General features: G+C 40.3%; 1 protein-coding gene across 1 annotated transcript; it reads right to left on the reverse strand.

The window, feature by feature from the left end:
- Nucleotides 1-3,678: 3,678 nt before the first annotated feature.
- LOC132888258 (homeodomain-interacting protein kinase 4-like) lies at nt 3,679-11,255 on the reverse strand. The gene is made up of 2 exons (XM_060924332.1): nt 10,720-11,255; nt 3,679-4,255 (listed from the first exon to the last, which is right to left on the reverse strand). Exons 1-2 carry the CDS (start codon nt 11,253-11,255, stop codon nt 3,679-3,681), a joined length of 1,113 nt encoding a protein of 370 aa, XP_060780315.1.
- Nucleotides 11,256-24,247: the final 12,992 nt, after the last annotated feature.

Genomic DNA, 24,247 nt, shown 5'->3' on the forward strand with positions numbered 1-24,247 from the left:
ATAGTCTAATCATTAGCCTACAGTAAATCGAAATTTTATGATGGATACTAATGATTACAAAGCACATCTAATCGGGGTCTCAAAATTCTCTCCCGGCATACGGCTAAGCGAACTAATTCGGCTTCAACATCAGGTTAGTGAGGAAAGGAAAGGACGCGTCATGTCCAACAGCCGCTTCATGCTCAGCAAGCTGAAGGAGACAGTGAGAAACTCGGGGTTTGTTAAAGAAAACCCACCAGCGAATAGATTAGGGTCACGGAGTCTGTTACCATGGCAACTGACCCAGTGTTTGAGTTACCTATGTCTGGAATGGGAAAGCCCAGAGTTTCCCTCATCTCAGGCAGTGCGCTTACATGCACATCCAAATCGAGCTACTGTCGGTAATCAAGCTAAGGGTCCCAGCAGGGGTGCCAGAGAAATCCAATCCTACATGCACACAAGGAAATCGAGCTATTGTGTGAGGTACATTGTGCACCTGAGCCACAGGTGGCGCTACACGCCCCATCGTGTTGGTACACTTCTGGTTGTCATCATGAGGAAGAGCTATTCAAGAGTATAAACAAAGTTATCAGTTCCGTGTTCACAAGAAGAATGACGAGGACAGCAACATTGAGATATATTTTATATATATTCAACTCCTTAAGCTGAATGAGCATGAACTCTATCTCCTCATTGCTCCAGAAGCGCATGTTAGCCTACTGTTGTCATGCCGACCGAGGCTGTTGTGTTTCCCGCTTGTGGTCTCGTCACTTCCGGAAGGGGCAGTGCTGAAGTAAGTAGCTCGACTACGTAGCTCGATAGGGTTTACATGCACTAAGTAGCTTGGCTACAATCTCATAATCTAGGTCGCGTAGCTCAATTACGAGAAACCAGTTCGGTTCGATTTCAGCCGAGCTAAGGTGTTTCCATGGTATTTAGAACTTTGATTTCAGTTGAGCTATGGCAGAAATTCGATTTTCTCTATGTGCATGTAAACGCGCTGACTGTTAACAAAGTCATTTTTCACTTTGGAATACCCACCAGGTCTGGAGAATGAAGATTATAACTAAACTTTTTTTTTTTTAAATAAGCTACTGTTCTGTTGATTTTTGTCTTATGTTTTGGATTGTTATCTTGTTCCACAATAGACCCATGATTATTCTTCAAGTTTCAGATAATGTTGTTTTAATTTAATTGAATCTTTTAATATTTTAAACTTGCTTTAAAATCTATCTAAACATCTATCTATCTAAACTCTCCCACGTAATGTCAGTTTCAAGTGTACTTGTCTATACTGTCCATAAAGACTGCATTCTTGTTTTCACTGTAAACAAATTTTCTTGATTTCATCTGCATGTTTAAAGATTTCTATGAGTGTACTCTCAAACTGATGGCATTTAACATTAAAAGTCTGTAGCATGTCCAGGTGTCAGTGCTGTGATTCAGTTCACATTCCAGTAGGGATGTTAAAGGCTTATGATTCGTTGTCACTCCAAGTTTTCCCAAGCTGCCTGTTTCCTGCTGAACACAAAACAGTTAGTGGTATCTGTATGAGAGGAGCCCAAGAAGAGTTGCTATTCACCATAGTCAGAAACAGCAGTCAGTCAGGATCAAACCAGAGACCCTGGAGCTGCGAGACAACAAGGCTACCTGTTGTGCTACTGTGACGCCTGTATGCAGTCAAGCACGGGCGATTGCTCTAAGACAACGAGGGAGGCTCAGCCTCCTCTAAAAATGACGAACATCGTGTAGGATGAATTGCGCTAGGCTTATGTTATAGCCGACCTTATAACATTGCTATTTCAGATCCAGAATCATAGAAATATATGTGCTCAACCCAACTACAGTGCGAAATCATTCCTTTATAACTTTCCCCAGTTCGCCTAATGTGTGTGTGTTTGTCCCCCTTGTGACAGCGCGATGCAGCCCAGCCTCAGTGGATTTCAATGGTATTTGGGAGTTATGCGCTTGTCAATCTCAAAATGCAAGATGATTATTGGATAAATACTGCGAAAATGCCCGCCCACGGAGTCTCATGGACTCCCAGCCTCAATGGACTTCAATGGCATTTGGGAGCTATGCGCTTTTCAATCTCAAAATGCAAGACGGTTATTGGACAAATACTGCGAAAATGCCCGCCCATGGACTCCGAGCCTCACACTGGGAGGGACATGGCAGTTTCTGCAAGGAGACTGGTGATTGGTGAAAGCGGCCGGATATTTTCTTTGATTGACAACTCGTTTCAAATATAGACAGGCAGTGGTGAATTTCAGTTCAGTCCCATGCGGATTCGCAAGTGCTGTGGTGTATTGTAAGAGATCAGCTTACATTTCGATTTCATTCATTACATACGGTTTATACCAGCTTTTTTAGTTTGTATATATTTTCATTGTAAATAAAGTGTAAATATAGTGTTGTCAAGTTTGCTATATAGTTCCAGAAATTTCGTTTATTTGAGTGACTGAACTTGAACTTGAGGGGGCTAGTCAGCTAGCAAGAAAGCTGCGCACGAATGCCAAGCATTGCTGATTTAATTTTGGCGAAGCCATTTGCCAGTCTTCCTTTCGAGGAAAAAATTAAAGAGCAGGGTAGACCAACGCCTCAAATTGACTTGGTGAAAAAGGTAGGGAATAATACTTGTTCCTTTCAGCTCTCCTGGTACGAGAAAGTGAATTGGCTAACAGCAAGTGACCCACATCAACAACAGTAAATAGGCTACTTTAGTAATATGTCATGGATGGACCAAAAATATAGAATCTATTTAAAATGTTTATGCTGAGTATATTATATTGGAATATATATTTCTCTGGATATGAATTAAACACAGCTACAATTTGGAAAACATTTTTAAACAAAAACACAGCCAAGAACATTTCACACTACAGACCTGGATTAAAAGTGAAGGGTTATCAAAATTGTCAATAAAATATTTCTCAGTCAAAATAAGTAAAATATAGGGAAAGTGTCATTGAAGGAAATGTGTGGCACCCAGCTCTATGTTTGGCTCCCCAAGGTCAGTGCTTGTGTCTATTCCAGAACACTCTGCTGTTACTGCTGAGGTTCCTGACAAAGAGCTGCTTTCAATAATGATCAATTTTTAAACAACATGCCACAATTTTAAAATATAAAATGTTAAAATATACCCCCCCCCCCCCGCCCCCCAACACCACCATCATGTATATTGGACAGTAGGCTAATGGGCCAAAAGAACCTGTTATTTCACAGTTTGTGACCCTGCCAACAATCAGCCAGATCAGAGGCAAGAGTATGGGCAAAATTGATGTTTTTTTTCTTTTAAAATCTGGAAATATCATAACCGACCAGCCTCCCGTTTGAAAGACTACCAGCCGCCACTGCAGTCAGGTCCATAAATATTTGGGCATTGACAATTATTTTAGCTGTCTACCACAGTAGATTGGAGTCAAAATTACTATATGACCTCAAAGTGCAGACTTTCAGTTTTAATTCGAGGTTATTTATATATAAATCAAGTGAACAATATAGGAATTACAGGACTTGTATGTGACTTGGCACCAATATGCCTACCTCCTGTGGGGGGGTTCTCATCAAGATTATAATATCACAGTGTGACTGAATAAGCAGATCACAACAAAGTAATAAATAAAAGATTGTGTGTGTTGTATAGTGTATTATTACTGCTACTTCTAGGTTGTAGTTTTCCACTCTGTGACCTATAGATCATATCTGGATCAGTGCTTTCTGCAGCTCCTCGAGTGACAAATCATAATAACTTTGAGTGTCTGGGGAGTCAAGATGTGTGAGCGTGATGAATGGGTGCCTCAGGGCTGCATCTGGGGTTATTCGCTGATGGGAGATGAGTGCCAGCATTCGTTTGATAAGCTCGACCATGCAATGGCAGTCTGTGATCTTGGCAGCTGCATCCTCACTACAGGATGTCTTGTTTTTCTTTGTGATATTCAAGTTGCATAGTTGGTCCAGAGAACTGAAGGCATATTTACGATGCTCATCAATGTCTCCATTAGGACCCCACACTGAAGGTTTCAGCTCCCATGCAGGTGCACTATGTTGGTCTTTGGTAAGTTGGAAGAACTTGTTGGTTTTTGTAGCTATGTTCAGCAGATGAGAATGTGGAAGGCCCTGAGTCTCACAGATGTAGCGCACTTGGTCAAATTCAGATTTGCCTGGATAAAGAGGCCATCCTAAATAAAGTTCAGCCATCACACAGCCTAGGGACCACATGTCTACCTTTTCACAAAAGGGAAGTCCAAGTAGAATCTCTGGAGCTCTGTAAAATCTGAAGGAAGAAAAAATAATAATAAACGTCCTATGTGTATACAATGTAATGATCAAGGTCATCACTTCTGACATTTTTTAAAAATCCTCAACCTATCTTCTCTTTATGTTAGTGATCAATATAAATACCGATAGAAATAGAGCTCCAAAATTCCTTTCCATGTTTAGGTTTCTTTCTGATAAGTGTGTGTGTGTGTGTGTGTGTGTGTGTGTGTGTGTAAAGCTATTGTCATACAGGATTCACTATGTGTTTCATAAGGTTCCATATACAACCCCAATTCTATAAATTTGGGACACTGTAAAACGTAAGTAAACAGAATATGATTTGCAAATCATGGAAACCCTATATTTCATTGAAAATAGTACAAAGACAAATAAAAGAAAATAGTATCAAATGTTGAAACTGAGAATTTTTTTTTCAAAAAATATATGCTTATTTTGAATTTGATGTCAGCAACATGTTTCAAAAAGTTGGGACAGGGGCATGTTTACCACTGTGTTGCATCACCTCTACTTTTAACAACACTCTGTAAACATTTGGGAACTGAGGAGACCCAATTGCTGTAGTTTTGAAAGAGAAATGCTGTCCCATTCTTGCCTGATATACAATTTCAGTTGCTCAACAGTTTGGGGTCTCCTTTGTCATATTTTGCACTTCATAATACACCAAATGTTTTAAATGGGACACAGGTCTGGACTGCAGGCAGGCCAGTTTAGCACCCAGTCTCTTTTACTATGAAGACATGCAGTTTTAATATGTGCAGAAAGCGGTTTGGCATTGTCTTGCTGAAAGAAGGAAGGCCTTCCCTGAAAAAGATTTTGTTTGGATGGCTGCATATTGCTCTGAAATGTGTATATATCATTCAGCATTAATGATGCCTTCCCAGATGTATAAGCTACCCATATCATGTGCACTAATGCACCCTCATACCATCACAGATGCTGGGGTTGAACTGTGCACTGATAACAAGCTGGATGGTCCCTCTCTTGTTTAGCCTGGAGGACGTTGTGTCCATGATTTTTAAAAAGAATTTCTGATTTTGATTCGTCAGAACTTGGGACAATTTTCCACTTCTGCTCAGTCCATCGTAAAAGAGCTCGGGCCTGGAGAAGGTGGCAGTGTTTCTGGATATTGTTTACATATGGTTTTAACTTGCATTTGTGGATGCAGTAATGAACTGTTTTCACAGACTGTTTTTCTGTAGTGTTCCTGAGCCCATACAGTGATTTCCACTAGACATGTGTCTGCTTTTAATGCAGTGTCTCCTGAGGTCCTGAAGATCACAGGCATCCAGTGTCAGTTTTCAGCTTTGTCTTTTGCATACAGAGATTTCTCGATTCTCTGAGTCTTTTAATGATATTATGTACCATAGATGATGTGATCCCCAAATTCTTTGCAATTTTACATTGAGGAATGTTACTCTTCAATTGTTTCACTGTTTGCCCATGCAGTCTTTCACAGAGCAGTGAACCCATTCCCATCTTTACTTCTGAAAACTCAGCCTCTCTGGGATGCTCTTTTTATGCCTAATCATGTTACTGACCTGTTGCCAATTAACCAAATTAGGGTTTTTTAGCATTACACAACTTTTTCAATTTTTTTGTTGCCTCTGTCCCAACTTTACTGAAACTTGTTGCTGACATCAAATTCAAAAACATATATTAAAAAAAAATAACATTTCTTAGCTTCAAGATTTGACATGTTGTCTTTGTACTATTTCCAATTAAATATAGGGTTTCCATGATTTGCAAATCATATTATTTTTATTTATGTTTTACACAGTGTCCCAATTTTTTGGAAATGGAGTTGTATGCTACCTGAATGTACTGAATGACGTTATCCCATAAACAATTTTTTTTTCTTTTCTGATTGCATGGGGATATTCCTGAATGACAATATCAGGATTAATCTGGTTCAAATTGTTAAAGTGGTTCAGGGGGCATGAGGAATAATTTTCCAACATGATTTGGCCACCATAGATTCCTGATCTTAGCCCGAGTGAAAGTCTTTGAGGATGTGCTGGACAAGACTTTATGGAATGGTTTGATTTTCTCCTTGTCAATATCAGATCTCTGCAAAAAACGTTAGATAAAAATAAATATTGTGACATTGCATATGGTTGTCGAAAAAAAATAGGTACCCTATGGGTACATGTGGCTACTGCTTATAAATAAAATTGTTTTCTGATACCATGTCCATACAGTAAATATAGCGTATATATTTACTCTATGAGGCAGTAGCCACAAAAATGAACAATTTAAAAAAATCACAGAAGTAAATTATATCAAGTGTTTGTACTTTATATTATTCTACTCTTACCTCTTACAGTAGCAAAGACAGGCCATTTTTTAAATATAGTTGTGATCAAAGAGTGTGGCATATGAAAAAGAGCATGAAGTTCTGGATTCAAAACTGGTTTTATTTTCCCCCTAGGTTAAATAGAACAGAAGTTGCAGCTGTTTGAAACTTTGAATTTTTTTAAAAAAGAAAAGGAAAAAAATCTGGTCAGCCTTATTTGGACGCTTCCAGCAATATACATCCATCTTGAGAAAGTAAAGTAAAGCACCTTCAGGAGCAATTCTTGTGCCCAAAACATCTATCAATTGCTCAGAGTTTAAAAATAACCTTTTGCTCCAGTATTTTTTTTTCATTTATTTTGAAATTGAATTGCATTATTTGCATAGTGAGGTGGCGTAAACTACTCAAATCAGTTTCAACAACTGAGCCATGGCATGACCAGAGCTGTTGATTGTAGGTACTTTGCTGGCAATTGCACCGAATCATTCAAACCCAACTAAAGATCATTAAGGATATCAATCTACATAGATTCCTTTTAAAGTATTAAATCGGTCCCCTCTAACTGTATTCTCTTCTCAACAACTTGCCTAATGGGCATACAAACGCCCCTTATTGCATGTGATGGCACAACAAGCCAAAAGCTGGGAGCACAGATCCACACGTTACTTTTCAGAGGGTGGTGCTCAAAAGCGCTACGTATTACATGTTTCTAATCAAATGTGACTTCTTCAAAACAATATGCTTAACATCTCTGAACCTTCTCTTTTTTCTCTATCCTACAGAATCCAATATTTTTACTGTTTTCCATAGAAGGATACACACCTATTGACTGTGAAAAAGACTTCCACTGTCTCTGGCCAGCTTTCGGTTTGACCGAAATTACCATGAAAAGGCCCACTAGGGGTCATGATTGTTCCCGATCTCTGGTATCAATTTTGGCCAGTGTCGACCAATTGAAAGCGAGCTAGAGTCTAACGTCACAGAGGTGGCATGTCATTGGCTTTCGACCAAAATCCAATATGGCCACACTCAGAGGTTTCACCTTCAACATTCAGGAAAAAAAAAAAAAAAAAAAAATCGCCGTGTCAAAAGTAATCAGTATCATGCAAATCTGAGTACATATTCTGAAAATTCAGGGTTTTTTTCCTATAAGATACCCAACTCTTGTGAAGCTGAACGTACTTTTTATGTTGGTACACAACAATCGAAAATTTCCAATTTACTATGTAAACGGATAGGTGCTTCCCACACGGCAAGCGCTGCTGGCATTACTACTTACAGTTTTTGAAACAAACCTCCGAACCGAGGCTGACATACACATACTGTTGCCGTGACCGAAACTCTTCTTTCCCGGAAAAGGCCCGGCGCTAGAGCTCAGTGGTCTCAATACTCTTTTCGACAACTTTCTGTAACAACTCGGAAGTGCGTCACATCTACATTATTCATGGGACCACTGTCCAAAGAAGGTGAGGAAAGGGGGACAACCTGGAGTATATTTTAAAATAGGAACACACTTTTCCCCTGTAATAAGCATAAACATGTCTGAAAGTGATTTCTTTAGTCCATTTATTTCGAATGGTGAACTGAATTGTATACACTCACTGGCCATTTTAATCACCACACATGTATGTGCATGCGCAGTATGCTATTCTTACACTCATGCTTACATTCTTACAACACAATGACAGTGGCTACAGCCTCTATGTGAGGCAGTAGCCACAAAAAATGCCAAGGCACTTTGTACAGTATGTCCAGTTAAATTCATAGTGGAGCGGAGCACCATGAGTATATGGTAATGCATTGACCTGATTTTTGATGGCTTTTGTGACCGTTTGTAAGAACAACATACGTGTACCACCACAGGGAACCCTGCAAGTGCAAGGCAATGTATCTCATAAATACTAAAGTAAAATAAACATCTGTGTTTATAACGCTTTAATAAAAGCTAAAGGCAGTCCACCAAAATAGTGTGTGATTTTTTATTTTTTTTTGGCCAGGCAGTTTACCTTTTGACTTAAAATATGAAAAGTTCTTCAAATGAAGATGAGAAGGGATGCCAGTTGTACCAAAAGAACTTTTCACAGGAATGTCAAGTTTAGCTTAATTGAATTAGCTAGTCAATTAGCTGAAGTGCTATAAAGTGAGTGTGGTTTCTTTCCCCTCATCCTGTTTGACTCCTCAGTAACCTCTGTGGAGTATTTCTGCTTCCTTGGCACTATAATCACTCTGGACCTCAAGTGGGAGACAAATACCTGCTATCTCACCAAGAAAGCACAGCAGAGGATGTACTTCCTGCAGCAGTTGAAGAAGTTCAATCTGCCAAAGACAATGATGGTGTATTTTTACACCACCATCATAGTCCATTCTCACCTCCTCCATCACCATCTGGTATGCTGCTGCCACTGCCAGGGACAAAGGCAGACTGCAGTGCATCATTTGCTCTGCTGAGAGGATGATAGAATGCTGCAGCCAATCTCTTCAGGACATGTACAAGTCCAGGACCCTGAGCAGAGCAGAAAGGATTGTGACCAATCCCTCTCACTCCGGACACAAATGTTTTGAATCACTCCCCTCTGGTAGGAGGTTGCGGTCCATTTTGGTCCATTAGAACCAAAACCTCACACCATAAGGCCAGCTTTTTCCCCTCTGCAGCTGACCTCATCAATAAGCTCAGAGACCCCCACTGACTCTAATCTCACACTTTCAATCTGTGACATTAAGGCACTTCATCTCTGAACTGATTTTGCACAGTTCATGGTCATGTCATACATCTTCATCCTGTGAATTTGTATTGCACATTCTGGCACACACTGTACAGCTTGGCTATTTATTTAACCCATTGCACATATTCTCCTTTTCTCACACATTCATGTCATGACTCTTCTTCATCTTCATCCTGTGACCTATTTTTGCACATTCAGGGACATACTGTACAGCTGGGACTTCAAAACAATCCATGCACATACCCCTTAAATATGTCCATTTTTCAAATTTGTATATTTTAGATTCTTCTTTTTTTCTATTTATATTACTACTTTTGCCTTTTTTTTTTATTCGTGTATCTTAACTGTTCAAGTCCCAATCACCAAAGCAAATTCCTTGTATGTGAGAATGGACTTGGCAACAATTTGATTCTGATTCGGGATCTATTTCCACTTGAGGAGCAAAAATAAATGGAACATTTGGCCATATCGTGTCCAAAATATCACTTACTCATTAATTTCTTGTTTATACAACTGTTGTATAAAAGCAATATCCAACTCAAGGTCATGCTATTGTACTGAATATTAGCATGGCTGTGATTAGCCTTCAGCCCTTGTGTCTGTGACCGAATCACAGCCATGCTGAAGTACAGCAGCTCTCTCTCTCTCTCTCTCTCTCTCTCTCTCTGATATTGCTTAAATGAACCTCATATGAGGTTACTGCTGACATTTGCTCTGCACAGGAAAAGCAGTAAAACATGTTTCTCTATTAACCATTATATTTAACTACATTAATGTTAAAATAATCATCTTTAAAATCTCAGACATGAATATTAACAGGTTAATGAAGTATCCTGGTGAATGTCTGAAGCTAATAGGACATTTTTAATAATAATAATAATAATAATAATAATAGGTTTTCAATAAATGTTCAAAAATTCATGATGTTTCTAAAGTCAGTGAGTAACTGTGTTAAATCGTGATCTCAGTATTGACAAAAATCATCATGTTTATAATTTAACATTAAAAGTCTGCTGATCAAGCAGCCCTACCCTAAGCATGCCAATAAACACCCATTCATTTTGTTTATGTATTTTCTGCATTTGATTAATATAAATGTAGAAAATGTTTTGGACCTTAAATTCTCCCTGAGGAGCATGCTTCCAGACCCCCTTAGTTGTAGCAGGTTCTCTATCCACATAATGTTCTCACCTCTTTTACCCTTTACCTGTTTGTATTCCTGCAGACACTCCACATGAGATTTATAAAATGAATAGCCTTACCACTTATTTTACAAGAAGCTGACACTAGAGACTAATCCTCCTCCCCCTCAAAAAAAGAGAAATGCTCAATAAAAGATTATCAATAATTACACACATTAAGCTTTCTGACACTTCAAAGTTGCACTAGCCAGACCAGATCAGACAGACAGACAGACATATGTTTTGTTCAGTGTTTACAAACCTGGACTGGATGTAGGGCTCTTTGACACAGCGCACTTCGCTGAAAATGCCGGATGAGCCAAAATCAATCAATTTGACCCTGAATGGAAAGCGCTGTTGATTAACAATCATGATGTTTTCAGGTTTGAGGTCAGCATGAATGATGGCCAGTTCTCTGAGTTTAGCTAATGCTGTCAGCATCTGGCAAGTAACAGTCCTGATGTTGCGCATAGGTAAAGGCTTGAAACTGTTCTCATTTTGCAGCTGGTATAGGCTTTTCTCCAGCATCTCAAACACCAAGTAGTGCCGAGTTGTGTCACAAAAAGCCTCAAAAAAGTGAACTATATGACTCCTCTTGAGGTTGGACTGAAACATGGTAGTCACCATTTTCAGCTCATTCTTGATCAACTGGCTCCCAATGGCATTGTAATTCAGGATTTTGACAGCCACCAACTCACCGTCACTCTGTCTGCAGCATTTTACGACTTTTCCAAATGTCCCCTTCCCCAGCACATCAAGAATGTGATATACTTCAGTTTCGGAGCAGATAAGAGGCATTTCTCTGCATGCTTGGTCCTCCGCACTTAATTTCAATAATAAACAGCCTGGTCAATAATTCTAGAACTTATGAGGTCACAATACCAAACCATTCTGTGATGCATGCACAGTGCTCAGTGTAAATGAGTACACCCCTTTTGAAAAGTAACATTTTAAATAATCTCAATGAACACAAACAATTTCCAAAATGACAAGACAAAGTTTAATATAACATCTGTTTAACTTATAACGTGAAAGTAAGGTTAATAATATAAATTAGATTACACATTTTTTTCAGTTTTACTCAAATTAGGGTGGTGCAAAAATGAGTACACCCCACAACAAAAACTACTACATCTAGTACTTTGTATGGCCTCCATGATTTTTAATGACAGCACCAAGTCTTCTAGGCATGGAATGAACAAGTTGGCGACATTTTGCAACATCAATCTTTTTCCATTCTTCAACAATGACCTCTTTTAGTGACTGGATGCTGGATGGAGAGTGGTGCTCAATTCGTCTCTTCAGAATTCCCCATTGGTGTTCGATTGGGTTCAGATCAGGAGACATACTTGGCCACTGAATCAGTTTTACCCTGTTCTTCAGAAATCCAACAGTGGCCTTAGACGTGTGTTTAATCATGTTGGAAAAGTACATGATGACCAAGGGCACGGAGTGATGGTAGCATCTTCTCTTTCAGTATAGAGCAATACATCTGTGAATTCATGATGCCATCAATGAAATACAGCTCCCCAACACCAGCAGCACTCATGCAGCCCCACATAAGGACACTGCCTTATTTCACTGCCATGTTTCACTGTAGGCACCATGCATTTTTCTTTGTATTCCTCACCTTAGCGACGCCATACAGTTTTGAAGTCATCAGTTCCAAAAACGTTTATCTTGGTCTCATCATTCCAGAGTATAGAGTCCCAGTAGTCTTCATCTTTGTCAGCACAGGCCCTGGCAAACTCTAGGCGGGCTTTTTTTGTGCCTGGGCTTTAGGAGGGGCTTCTTTTGTGGACGGCATCTATGCATGCCATTCCTCTGCAGTGTATGCCGTATTGTGTCAACCTGGACGTCTCTGTGAGATGGTTGCAGTTCCATCTTTCTTAAATTTTTGTACCACTTTTGCTACAGTATTCTGACTGATAAGTAAAGCTTAGCTGATCTTCTTGTAGCCTTCACCTTTGTGGTGTAAAGAAATCATTTTCTTTGGGGAATTCTGAAGAGACAAGTTGAGCATCACTCTCCATCCAGCATCCAGTCACTAAAAGAGGTCATTGTTGAAGAATGGAAAAAGATTGATGTTGCAAAATGTTGCCAACTTGTTCATTCCATGCCTAGAAGACTTGGTGCTGTCATTAAAAATCATGGAGGCCATACAAAGTACTAGATGTAGTAGTTTTTGTTGTGGGGTGTACTCATTTTTGCACCACCCTAATTTGAGTAAAACTGAAAAAATGTGTAATCCAAGTTATATTATTAACCTTACTTTCACGTTATAAGTTAAACAGATGTTAAATTAAACTTTGTCTTGTCAGCATTTTGGAAATTGTTTGTGTTCATTGAGATATTGTTTAAAATGTTACTTTTCAAAGGGGGTGTACTCATTTACTCTGAGCACTGTAGATCCTGAAGCCAAAATTGGACAGGACACCTGTCTATCACCAGTGCACACTCACACTTGGGGCCAATTAAGAATAGCTAGTCCACTAACTGGCATGTTTTTCAAATTCTCTATTTTCCCAATCCCGTAATGCTTTGCGCTGGGTGCCTTCCTGCTTCATAAAGCAATTTAAATCGTATAAAGATATTTCAAAGTCAACAAAACCTAAACCGAAAGACATCTGCAGAAAGCTTTCAATTGACGTGGAGAAATAATTGGGGGGGCTTTAATCAACAGCGTTTGCAACACGTTAAAACATCTCAGCGTCAAGCACGTATAACTCCTAGGGAAGCCATGGCTAAATGGTTGGAGAACCAACTTTGAGACCAAAAGGTCGCTGGTTCTTGAACTAGCAGAACTGGGTCAAGTGCCCGAGTAGTGGTGTACCTTGTGTCTGATTAGCCAGAGAAAAACTGATTATGCGATTATCAACTCGGGCAAGAACCCGGCCATATCTCTGTGAGAGAGACTTTCTTTGGGAGCAATTTGCTGCCTAAAAACTCTATCACTGGTCACCCTTTTTTTTTTCGAAATAAATAAATAAAATTGTATTTTTATATAACAAGCTTTTTGTTTGTTTTTATTCACTCAAAAACGATGTTTTTAGACGGCAAGAATCGTGTTGCTATCGCAACATTATCTCACCGAGTGAGATTTAAACTTAGTAAACGTGAAATCTGTTGATTTGCGTATTTTATTTGCCAGTAAAAATCACACAGTTACAGAAATTTCTGATTTAGATTTTTAGAATTAGAAACCTTTTTTGTCATACAATTTTTTGTCTCACACACACTTTTTGTCATACACATAACTATATTACCAGCATCACTGTGATGCTTTATAAATCCTCACACTCTAATACGACGACTCTACTGAACTCTAAAATCTGGAGGGCTCATAGGCTTGTCAGAGTGAAGCCAGCTGGCCGCCATCTTACCACTCTCATTGCAGAGCGGAACAGTCATTTAGACTACTGGAAGCTACACAGAGCTGGACAAGTTATTCATGTAGTTGGTGAGAAAAAAAATTACAAGAAAAATGCCTGAATGTGCAGCAGTGAATTGTACAAATTGTCAAGTCAAAGGTTGTGGATGGACATTTCACCTGTGAGTATTGATAGTGTGTGATCATTTTTACGTGACTGCACAGTGCCGTTTGCATGGATAAAAGTTGCATTTATTTGTCACATTGTTTGCCAAATTGTATTTCTCATTGCATTTGTTTACCACATTAAAGGTTACCCCATTTGCTAAACACTGTGTGTTCTTAAAAAGAAAAAAAGCATTAAAATTGATTTGTTTGTGTCAAAAATGACAGTGAATTATGTGACGAATAAATACTGTTAAGACGTGAGAATGAAGTGAAAATGGCAAATAACATGAGAAAATAATCCTGTTTCAACAACTGTCCTAAACAGAAAGGAAGTATTGTACAGCCTTTGTGTTGGTATTATTATTATTATTAGGATGCAGTGCTGCAGCACAGCAACCTATGGGCTCCCCTAGGGGAGCCCATAGGTTGCAGTGCAAAGCACTGCAACTATTGTTCTTCTACGTATTTCTTCTCTTCTTCTTAATCTTCTTATTCCTATGCAAATTTCGATTTCGATTAACTCAATAACCGTACGTCGCACACAGACAAACAATATATCAAAACGTGCGGCTCGATCGGACTCGCTATGCTATTACTTTTCTCTACAGAATACGATTTTTTCGCGACTACATCGCAAAAAAAAATCGCCCAAAAAAACCCCATTCATTTCTATGGAATTAATTGAAAAAAAAAGCACTTTTTCAAACATCCGCTGCTCTGGCATGCTTTCGCCTAGAGACGTGATTCAAACTCTAAAACGTAGGAAAACTTCTCCTCTGTGGATCTGGCATTCAACTTTTCTGCTAGGTTCTACACTTTTGTATCAGTCCCGGCTCAAACGCCATGTGGGTTCCGGGAGAAAATCCGGCTTTTGAATGGGTGTCTATTGCGTTACACACCAGTGAAGCTCGTTAACTCAGAGTGTAGTGAGTTTGAAAAAAAAGCTCAAACTTTCTCGCTTAAACTGTGTTTTCAGCCACAAATTTCACTCTACAGACATGATTTTCTCAAAAGTAGTAGTAAAACTTGTCCTGATTCACACAATGTGTCTACCTAAACGATAGGATTTACAGTTTTTGAATGAGAAGCCTCAAACTGAGAAGAGGGCAGCCGAAAGGCCTCATTGACACCCATTATAAACGGGACAGAAAAGTCACTCATTTTTAACTCGCTCTAGTGTCCTCATTTTTAACACTACAGACAAAAAAAATTACATCAGTTTATTCAGGAGACCCTTCTAGCGCTCACTGTGAAAGAATTTTGTGAATAGCTGCTTTCGTTGTCGAGTTGTCATTGTTCGCGGCCTGCTCCTTAGTAAAAAGCAGTGGAAAACTCAAGACCTTGTGTGTCTTAACTCATTGACACCCATTATAAACGTGACAGAAAAGTCTCTCATTTTTAACTCGCTCTAGTGTCCTCATTTTTAACACTACAGACAAAAAATTACATCAGTTTATTCAGGAGATCCTTCTAGCGCTCACTGTGAAAGAATTTTGTGAATTTCTTTTTTTTGTGAAAAAAAAAACAGCCTCGGTCGGCATGACACTTCACCTTAGCCGCCCACTTTATTAGGAACACTTCTGTTCGTACATACAAACTACAAACACTCTTCTTAGAGTTAAGTGTTTATTTTATTTTTAAAAAGGACAGTGCACAAATTAAACATTATCCTTGTGGTAAGGACAGATGTCTGTCCCAGGTTATAGCAGTACATGCTAATTTCCGCCTGTAGTCACTTTGTTTATACTCTTGAATAGCTCTTCTTCATGACGGCTGCTGTCTCAAGCACACACAATCATTGCATTGAAACATCATAGCAGGTCACACATTCACGGCCAGCAAACATGCTTGACCGAATTGCTTCGCGCACTGCATCCTCTCACAATTTCCCCCGGGGAATTGTCCAGTCTAGTTATTATTATTATTATTATAGAAAGGAAGAAGAAATATACGAAAGACAAAGATACACTGTATAAGAGAAAAACTGAAATAATCTCCGTAAAAATAATTATAGTAGTAAAAGAGCCATTCAAAAAAAAAAATGATCAGAGACTGGACTGGAAAAGAGAAAAAAATAACAGTGAAGGCGCGCACTATAAAGATATGTAAGGAAAATGGAGAAAATAAGAGGAGGTAATAATAAAGGGGGGGAAGTCAAGAGATATTTTTCTTAGGGCAAATTTGATCAGATACAATGGTTTAACATAAGTCAAATACACGCGGTGTGAGTGGTAAGATGGCGTCACTCGTCTCGCACTCGATGTGACATAATCGCGATTTCTCGTAGGGGAGGAGCCACTTTTCTTAGACCTCCAGGTAATTCTCTCCCCCGGTATAGATAGTTTTCACTGACGTCACGGCATTCCGGGGAACGCCCCCCAGCTGCCATCTTGGAGGGCAAACAAAACGGACCATCGCCACTACCAGCTACGTTATCTCGGACGAATTTATGAAGTTATATAGTCAGTTTTCTAAAATAAAGATCAATGTCGGCAAAATCAAGCAAACAGAAGTATATAGATACATTAGACATCTCACGACAACGGTATGCAGCCAAACTGGCCTTGATTGGGGGAATTGACCCCTACGAAGTGGACAAAGATGCATTTTCAAGTGACTATGCAGGGCTGCCAAAGCCCGAAACTGCCAAAGCCTGCTCCAAAGCCTGAAACTGACTTCATCAAACTTTAAAGGCTGTCTGATATATACAACTTTATATATTCACAGCGCGCCTTTTGGCGGATGCCGCCTGAATCGCGCAGATCCGGGGTTTTTTTTTTTAGGGGGGGCGTTGGGAGTGTCTGATTGTAATTTCAAAGTAAATTCTGTATTAAAATTACTAAATAAGCAAATCCGTTACAGTCCATGAAACAGGAAGTATAAGGATGAGAAAAAAACAGTTTAAATCAGGAAGCTGCGCACATTTGCGCAGTCCTGCACACCGCTCAGGCTGCACAAATGTGCGCAGGCGGTGCGCAGGCGGCATTCAGGCGGCATCCGCCAAAAGGCGCGCTGTTTGCATCCCAAACACAAATGAAATCATACAGAATAGACCTAAAATGTTTTTCAAAAATGAACCTTGCGTGAGTGAAGTGACAAGTTTCAAATAGAAACGTGACAAATGAGCGATATTAAGTGTACATTACAATGTAAACGTACACTCAGCGGTTCCAGTTAGGCATTCTCCAGAGATTGTTCACATGATGTTTTGGTTTCCAAAAACAAACTTAAACACAATTGATTGTTTATTTAAACAACTTGCCACTTATAAAATGATGGGAGCAGACTTTGCTGTGTTTGGAAGGCTGATAATCCTTGCGGGGGCGGCACGGTGGTGTAGTGGTTAGCGCTGTCGCCTCACAGCAAGAAGGTCCTGGGTTCGAGCCCCGGGGCCGGCGAGGGCCTTTCTGTGTGGAGTTTGCATGTTCTCCCCGTGTCCGCGTGGGTTTCCTTCGGGTGCTCCGGTTTCCCCCACAGTCCAAAGACATGCAGGTTAGGTTAACTGGTGACTCTAAATTGACCGTAGGTGTGAATGTGAGTGTGAATGGTTGTCTGTGTCTATGTGTCAGCCCTGTGATGACCTGGCGACTTGTCCAGGGTGTACCCCGCCTTTCGCCCATAGTCAGCTGGGATAGGCTCCAGCTTGCCTGCGACCCTGTAGAAGGATAAAGCGGCTAGAGATAATGAGATGAGATGAGATAATCCTTGCGGTTGATTCTCGCAAGCCATAGATTTCTCCTTTGTATGCTGAGTTTGTTTGCTTGCCTTCGTGCTCCCATACAGTGGGAATTCCATAAAAGCTCCGCTTGACTTCATCATCTGACCTATTACGACAGCCGTGAATACAACAGGTGTGCACCATTGCTAGCTTTAAATAGTAGTAATGTAACTATAAATGTAAATAATATATAAATGAATGTAACTCGCGCGCTACAATGTGTGCTCAGTGACCCGTATGGTAAGCTAGCCCTCCAAGATGGCCGCCACCAGGGAATCCCCGACTCTGTGACGTCATGTGAAAACTATCTATGGAGCACTTGCATGTGACGTCACAGCCGATCCAGATTGTGACAGACGCCATCTTGTCGGTCATACGCCATATTTCCGCCTTCTACTTCTACTTCTGGTTCTACTTCTGCCTTTTCTTCTGGAAAACCCTACTATATACAATTGTACTACAACGGCTGCGGCTACAAGCTCTCCCTACCTGTGCACATTTTTTATGTTTTTTGTGTGTATTTTTGCGTGTTGTTCATCTGTACCGGACTTCAATATCCACTACAACCGTATGGACTTACTGGACATTGGTTTCCAGCAGAAAATGATGGTTTGTAGCGATTTCCATCGCATGCACAACATTCCGGACGAGAAAAAAAAAAAACATTCCGGACGAGATAGCGAGATCAGCGGGGTCTCCGTGGATTGTTATCGGAAGCAAAGCGAAGGAGGCGGCGCCGGGAGCGGAAGCAAAAGCGAGGCTGCAGAGCTGGCCTGTTGACTAAGCTCAGAAAACAGTCACTCAAATCTCCACTGCTAAGCCTTTACCTCTCCAACGCCAGATCCATGGTAAACAAGACGGATGATTTGGAATTACAGCTGGAATTACCTTATTCTATTCTATAATCGGCTGGTCAGTGCTATACTCAATACTTAAGTGACTTACCCATCCAGTGAGGATCATTTTCTTGTTTACAAGATGCCACATCTGAGTCGCTGACAAATCCTGAATTTCTGTAAAGATAACTGTCCAGAGATTTATAAGCACACAGTGCTTCACCACTGAACAGCGAGGGAAAGTTGATGAGGTAATTATACACGTCCGGGTATTCCACCTCTGGCAGTTCAATATCCACTGACACAGTCATGAAAACTCCGTCCGGTAAGCCATAAGGGTCACTAATCTGTAGATCGTTTATTTTAGACATATATCTAGTTATTTGTTCATTAGAAAAATGAGCCGTGTAGTCCGTCGGTTGAAATTGATCCATTCTGTACACGAGTGCAGCAATATTCAGCTGTGCTGTTGACCGACAAGATGGCGGCTGTGTACTTTCCGGTCACGTGACTGCAAGATCTCTATTGAGGTATTTCACCTGACGTCACAGGGTCACGTGATGCCCCGGTGTCCGCCATTTTGAACGTCAAGCTACATACTAATGCTGCAGACAGAGAGGGAGAACCAGCTTGAAAAAAAACGTGTTACAGACACCTAGAATAGATTAATTTGTCAGTAAGCACTCTATAAATAACCATGGTGTTTGCTTGTTGTGCTGTGGGCTGCCACAACAGACAGGGACAGCGTGCAGGACGCTCCTTTTACCGGTTTCTAGTGATGGGAAATTCGGGTCTTTTTCGGGAGCCAGCCCTTTTGGCTCTTCTTACTATAAGGAGCCGGCTCTTTCGGCTCCCAAACAGCTCCTGAGATTTTATTTTTGATTTAATTGCTGCAATTAACTAGTTAATTAATTACATTATTATTTATATTTTATCAATAGGATGTTTTCCATTTTATTTTTTAGTTTTTGTAGCCATTGTAAAGCTTTGTAAAGTATAGCAGTGTAACAATGTTCTAGCTATAGAAATAAAACTTACCAATTAATAAATTATTTTCTCACAAACATAATGCAAAACTGTGTTATATTACCAATATAAAATACACAGCTGATTTTCCCCTCCTCAGGTGCCTCACAGACTCCTCTCCCCTGCGCTCCACAGCTTTAAGCATTACACCAATTTTTGTATTTTCGCAGCTGTGAATGACATCAACCCCCCCAACCAAAAAAAGTAGGCGTACACCATGCTACTTTTTTCCTTTGAATGGTAATAGACAACACAAAGACACAATCGGACAGCAACTTATTTTGTGAAAGTCTCTCTCTCTGAGGCACCTAAGGACAAAAAACTAATTCGGCTCCCACCGAAGAGCTGGCTCCCGTCGTTCACTTCAAAGAGCCGGCTCTTTGAACCGGATCGTTCGCGACCGACACATCACTACCAGTTTCCTACTGACCCAGACAAGAGGGCCAAATGGATTTTCAGCTGTGAAGAGACAGGATTGGGAGCCAACAGAGTACTCCAGACTTTGCAGTGATCATTTCATTTCAGGTTAGTTTATCAGTTAATGCAATTTTGATAAAATATATAGCAAAAAGTAAATGGGTCAGTGTTTGTTAACCCATCTGAGCAGTGAAACAAGGCAGTGTTAATTTGTCTAGGGTTGCATGTAGCAGACATCAGACATAAAACGCAATAACAAAGGCTAGAAAGAAACGGGACACAGAAATAAATAAACAGGGCTCCATACCAAGGCTGGGTACAGTGTTTGTGATAATAGACAGATCCAATTTAACACGAATCACAGCTTACTTTCTTGTTAAAATGTGCAAAGGTCTCCACCATCTCATACCGCCTTGCACTGAAGGACTTAAGCATGCCGTCCAAAATGGCTGCGTCACGTGACTTGGTCACGTGGGTGAAATACCTCAATTCTCAGTGTAAGAGACTATTCAATCGTGACGTCACGAGGTCACATGATATTTATTTATCCGCCATTTTGGACGGCAAGGTCGCGCATAGAACTTAGACGAACCCGTTCTAATTATCAAGTGTGTGGGAGTAGATCTTTCGAGAATGGTTATATCTTGTTCAGCATTTGGTTGTACCAATAGACAGGGCCAAAAGGAGGGCCTGTCATTTTATAGATTCCCCGCAGACGAGGAGAGACGTGCAAAATGGGTGTCCGCTGTGCGAAGAGAAAACTGGAACCCCAGTTCTACCAGCCGAATTTGTAGTGAACACTTCATATCAGGTAGGTGTAATCTTCTAATTCAATACTCCTAGTACATCTGTTAAGTTGATTTTCGGATTGAATGATAACTGCATACTTAGAAACTAGACAGTCTCTAACGTTTAAAATGGCTATGCCTAGCCCTACTACCCCGGCCTAGTCTATGACAATGTTTTATCTTTTTGGCTCATATATGCCTTTGAAAGGCCAATCCATAGTAGGGATGGCGAAAACTAAAAAAAAATCTTGACCGACCACCGAGCCTCATTAGCTGGTTAAAGTCGGTTAACCTATGAGTTTAAACAGGGATGCAAACGGCGGATGCCGCCTTTTTCACGGCTGAATCGCGCAGATCCGATTTTTTTCTTTGGGGGGGTGTTGGAGTGTCAATAATTTCATCAGAGTAAATTCTGTATTAAAATTGCTAAATAAGCGATAAAACGTCCTGCATAGTCTCTTTATGATAAACGTCTTAATGCCACTTACCCGTTATCAAGTAGACATTCTTCTTCGGAACCTTCCAGAGGTATAGTTGAGATATCCATCCTGCAAAAAAATATTTATAAGCTTCCAGGCTCTTGTAAGCTTTGAGGGCTTTGCCAGTGTAACACGATTAACGAGAAAATTGTAAATGTCGTGGTAGGCCAGATCGGGCAAATCACCGGCACCGCAGCTCCGAATTTCCCTGAACAAGGATTGCGGCAAGTTGTACGGATCTGCAATCCCCAACCTGGAACACTTTTCCATGTAACGCTGCCTCACGTCACCTTCAAGATGCTGAACAAAGTTAGACAAGTAATCGCGCGATGTAGATGGGGTATTTTCCGAATTTTCTTGGGGATTACTCCCTGGATCCATTACACTCGCGCAAGGTAAACAATCCTGAAGCCGTCCAATATGGCGGAGTAAACACGGACGGGTCACGTGACTGCACATCCTCTATAGTTGAAACCTGTTGTACATAATGGTGATACCTAAATACATCACCAGCATTACCGTACTGCATTATAAGTAATCATACTGTAATTTGCCGGGGGGGGGGGGGGGGGACCCCACTTTTCTCAGGACTGCAGGTAAACCTCTTCCTCCATGTTCTCAGTGGAAACAAATGCTCTGAGGGTGAAGTGTGAAGAATAGTTGAGTTGATAAAAACATGTACCAGGGTTCCCGCAGGGTTTTAAAAGGTAGTTAATTAAAATAGGCTAAATTATGGCCAGTAAAAAGTAGTAAAAGGTCGTAAACGTAATCTGACGTGGTAGTAAATTTTTTTGACCCCCATCCAACTGGGCCTATGTGTTTTCTAATTCATTTAATTAACCTGCATGCCATAATATCCATAAATTACTACATTTGGGCGAATTTATTTTTATGTATCGAGGAGGACCGCAGTGAGGAGTTGGTGGCGCATGCGCATTGAATTCCAATAACGGTCGAATCCAGTATAAATTTATACCAGAGATTGTTTAGTACGAGACTGACTTTGTTTATACGGCTCTAGTCGAATCTATCTGTTGACCCGACTGGCGACATCTGCACGAGAATTAAACAATGGGGAAATGCAAATTTTCAGACCTCTGGCTGGAGGAACCTGATTTTAAAGACTGGCTAAAGGCGGTAGATGGCGAGAGGCGTTCATTGAAAAGTTGATCGAAGAAAAGGTCAAACAACTGAGGCACATGTAATGCGTTGTGTGTGTGTGTGTGTGCCTGGTGCGTTGTGTGTGTGTGTGTGTGTGTGTGTGTGTGTGGGGGGGGGGGTTCGTGTTTGCCATTTGACCTGATCTAAATGTAATGAGTTGATGTACCTAAGCACATAAGATTTTTTGTGCAAATCTGTTCACCTGTTCAAAAGATTATTCCACAAACAAAAGGTTGGCCATCTTGAAAGTGTTGGCCGACAAAATGTAATCAGATCTTGTACCTAATGTGAAGTGTTGACACACAAGGTTTAGTGCAAATCTGTGTACCCATTAAGAGGTTATGGGCCACAGTTTCACAGTTCAATAAAATTATAAATTATATGTGGAAGTTTGTTTTCTTTTATGCAAATATGCATTACTCCATGTGTAGCCCTAGCAATGGGAGGTTCTATTATGCGTCCAAAGGGAAAGAGTTACACTACCGGTACGTTCAGATTTTCTTTCTATCTTGTCTCATCAATCCAACTCTTTGGGTAGAGTTGTCACTAACTTATATGTAGCACATTCACTTGGACTAACACATACACTCAAAGATTACCTTGTTAAATTGTGAGAAAATGTCCAAATCCAAATTGTCGCTGTGGTAGTAAAAAAAAATTGTGAAGGTAGTAAAAAGGTAGTAAAAAGGTAGTTAATTCAACATAAAATATCTGTAGGAACCCTGTGTACACAGTACAAGCACTACTGTACTATTTTAATCATACATCATTGCATAGGCATAGAATTCGGTATGGACGTGTCCCTACCAATATCAAACGATAGCTGATCTGTCCCTACCAATATTTATGATTGCAGAAAAAAAATCACGCTCTGTGCGCTGTACACAAAAAGTTACTGTAGGTTTCCACTGGGCGAAACAAGACGCAAAATTCGCTCATGAATATTCGCTCTGTGGGCGTGGTCTTGAAAACAGCAAGCAATTTCGGCTACCATGTCAATTAGCAAGTGCGGTTGCAGTGCAGTGACCAGCTGCTAGCTAGCAAACTGTCCTTGAGGAATGTAACGTTAGATCAGCTTGTAAAACGAATCGGTTAACAACAGTTCGTATTCAGTGTGTAAAAGTGATAACATACAAATATGACTGTTTTCTAAGTTTGTGTGGCATGTAAATAACAATCCGACTTGATACAACAACTGGTGTTCATTAAGGTCACAAAGACATCATTAAATCATATCAAATTTAGTCATGAAAGTGTTCTGGATTTTTAGATTTTCATGAAAATTCCTCTGGATTTTTTTCCGCTAATGACGAAATACCCGGAAATCCAGATATTTGACAAAACTCTTGAAAATCTCCGGTTTTCCGAATGGAGAAATTTATTTTTCGGATTTTTCGTGTTCCTAGACGTGGCGTAATACTTAGCATCGTCCTTGCGTGGGCGCAGTCCTTAAATAGCCCAAACATAGTTCATTGATTAAAGACAGGTGTTCTTTGTTAACGGCGCGCATGCCGGAGCTCGTTAGCACGCCTTCAGGTGCACGTGCTAAGGCGTGCAGGACTGACACCGTTCTGCGCAAGCGCAACACAATCGCACTAGAAAGCATGCTCAAGCTGCCAGTGTAGCTGCGGTCTTTTTAGTTGCGAATTACGAGTATTTTCTCTTGTGTTAATAATTCGCCATGTCAAAACAAGCAAAACTTTCCTCCTTCTTTTGACGTAAAGAGAGGTAAGCAATTTATTATATTTTTTTCCCACCAAAGTTGTATTTTGTCGTTTCAAAGCTAAGTTTTAGTGCCGTTTATAGAACACAACATCAAGAAAACGT

Source organism: Neoarius graeffei, chromosome 6, assembly GCF_027579695.1.
Source record: "Neoarius graeffei isolate fNeoGra1 chromosome 6, fNeoGra1.pri, whole genome shotgun sequence".
Classification (NCBI taxonomy): domain Eukaryota; kingdom Metazoa; phylum Chordata; class Actinopteri; order Siluriformes; family Ariidae; genus Neoarius; species Neoarius graeffei.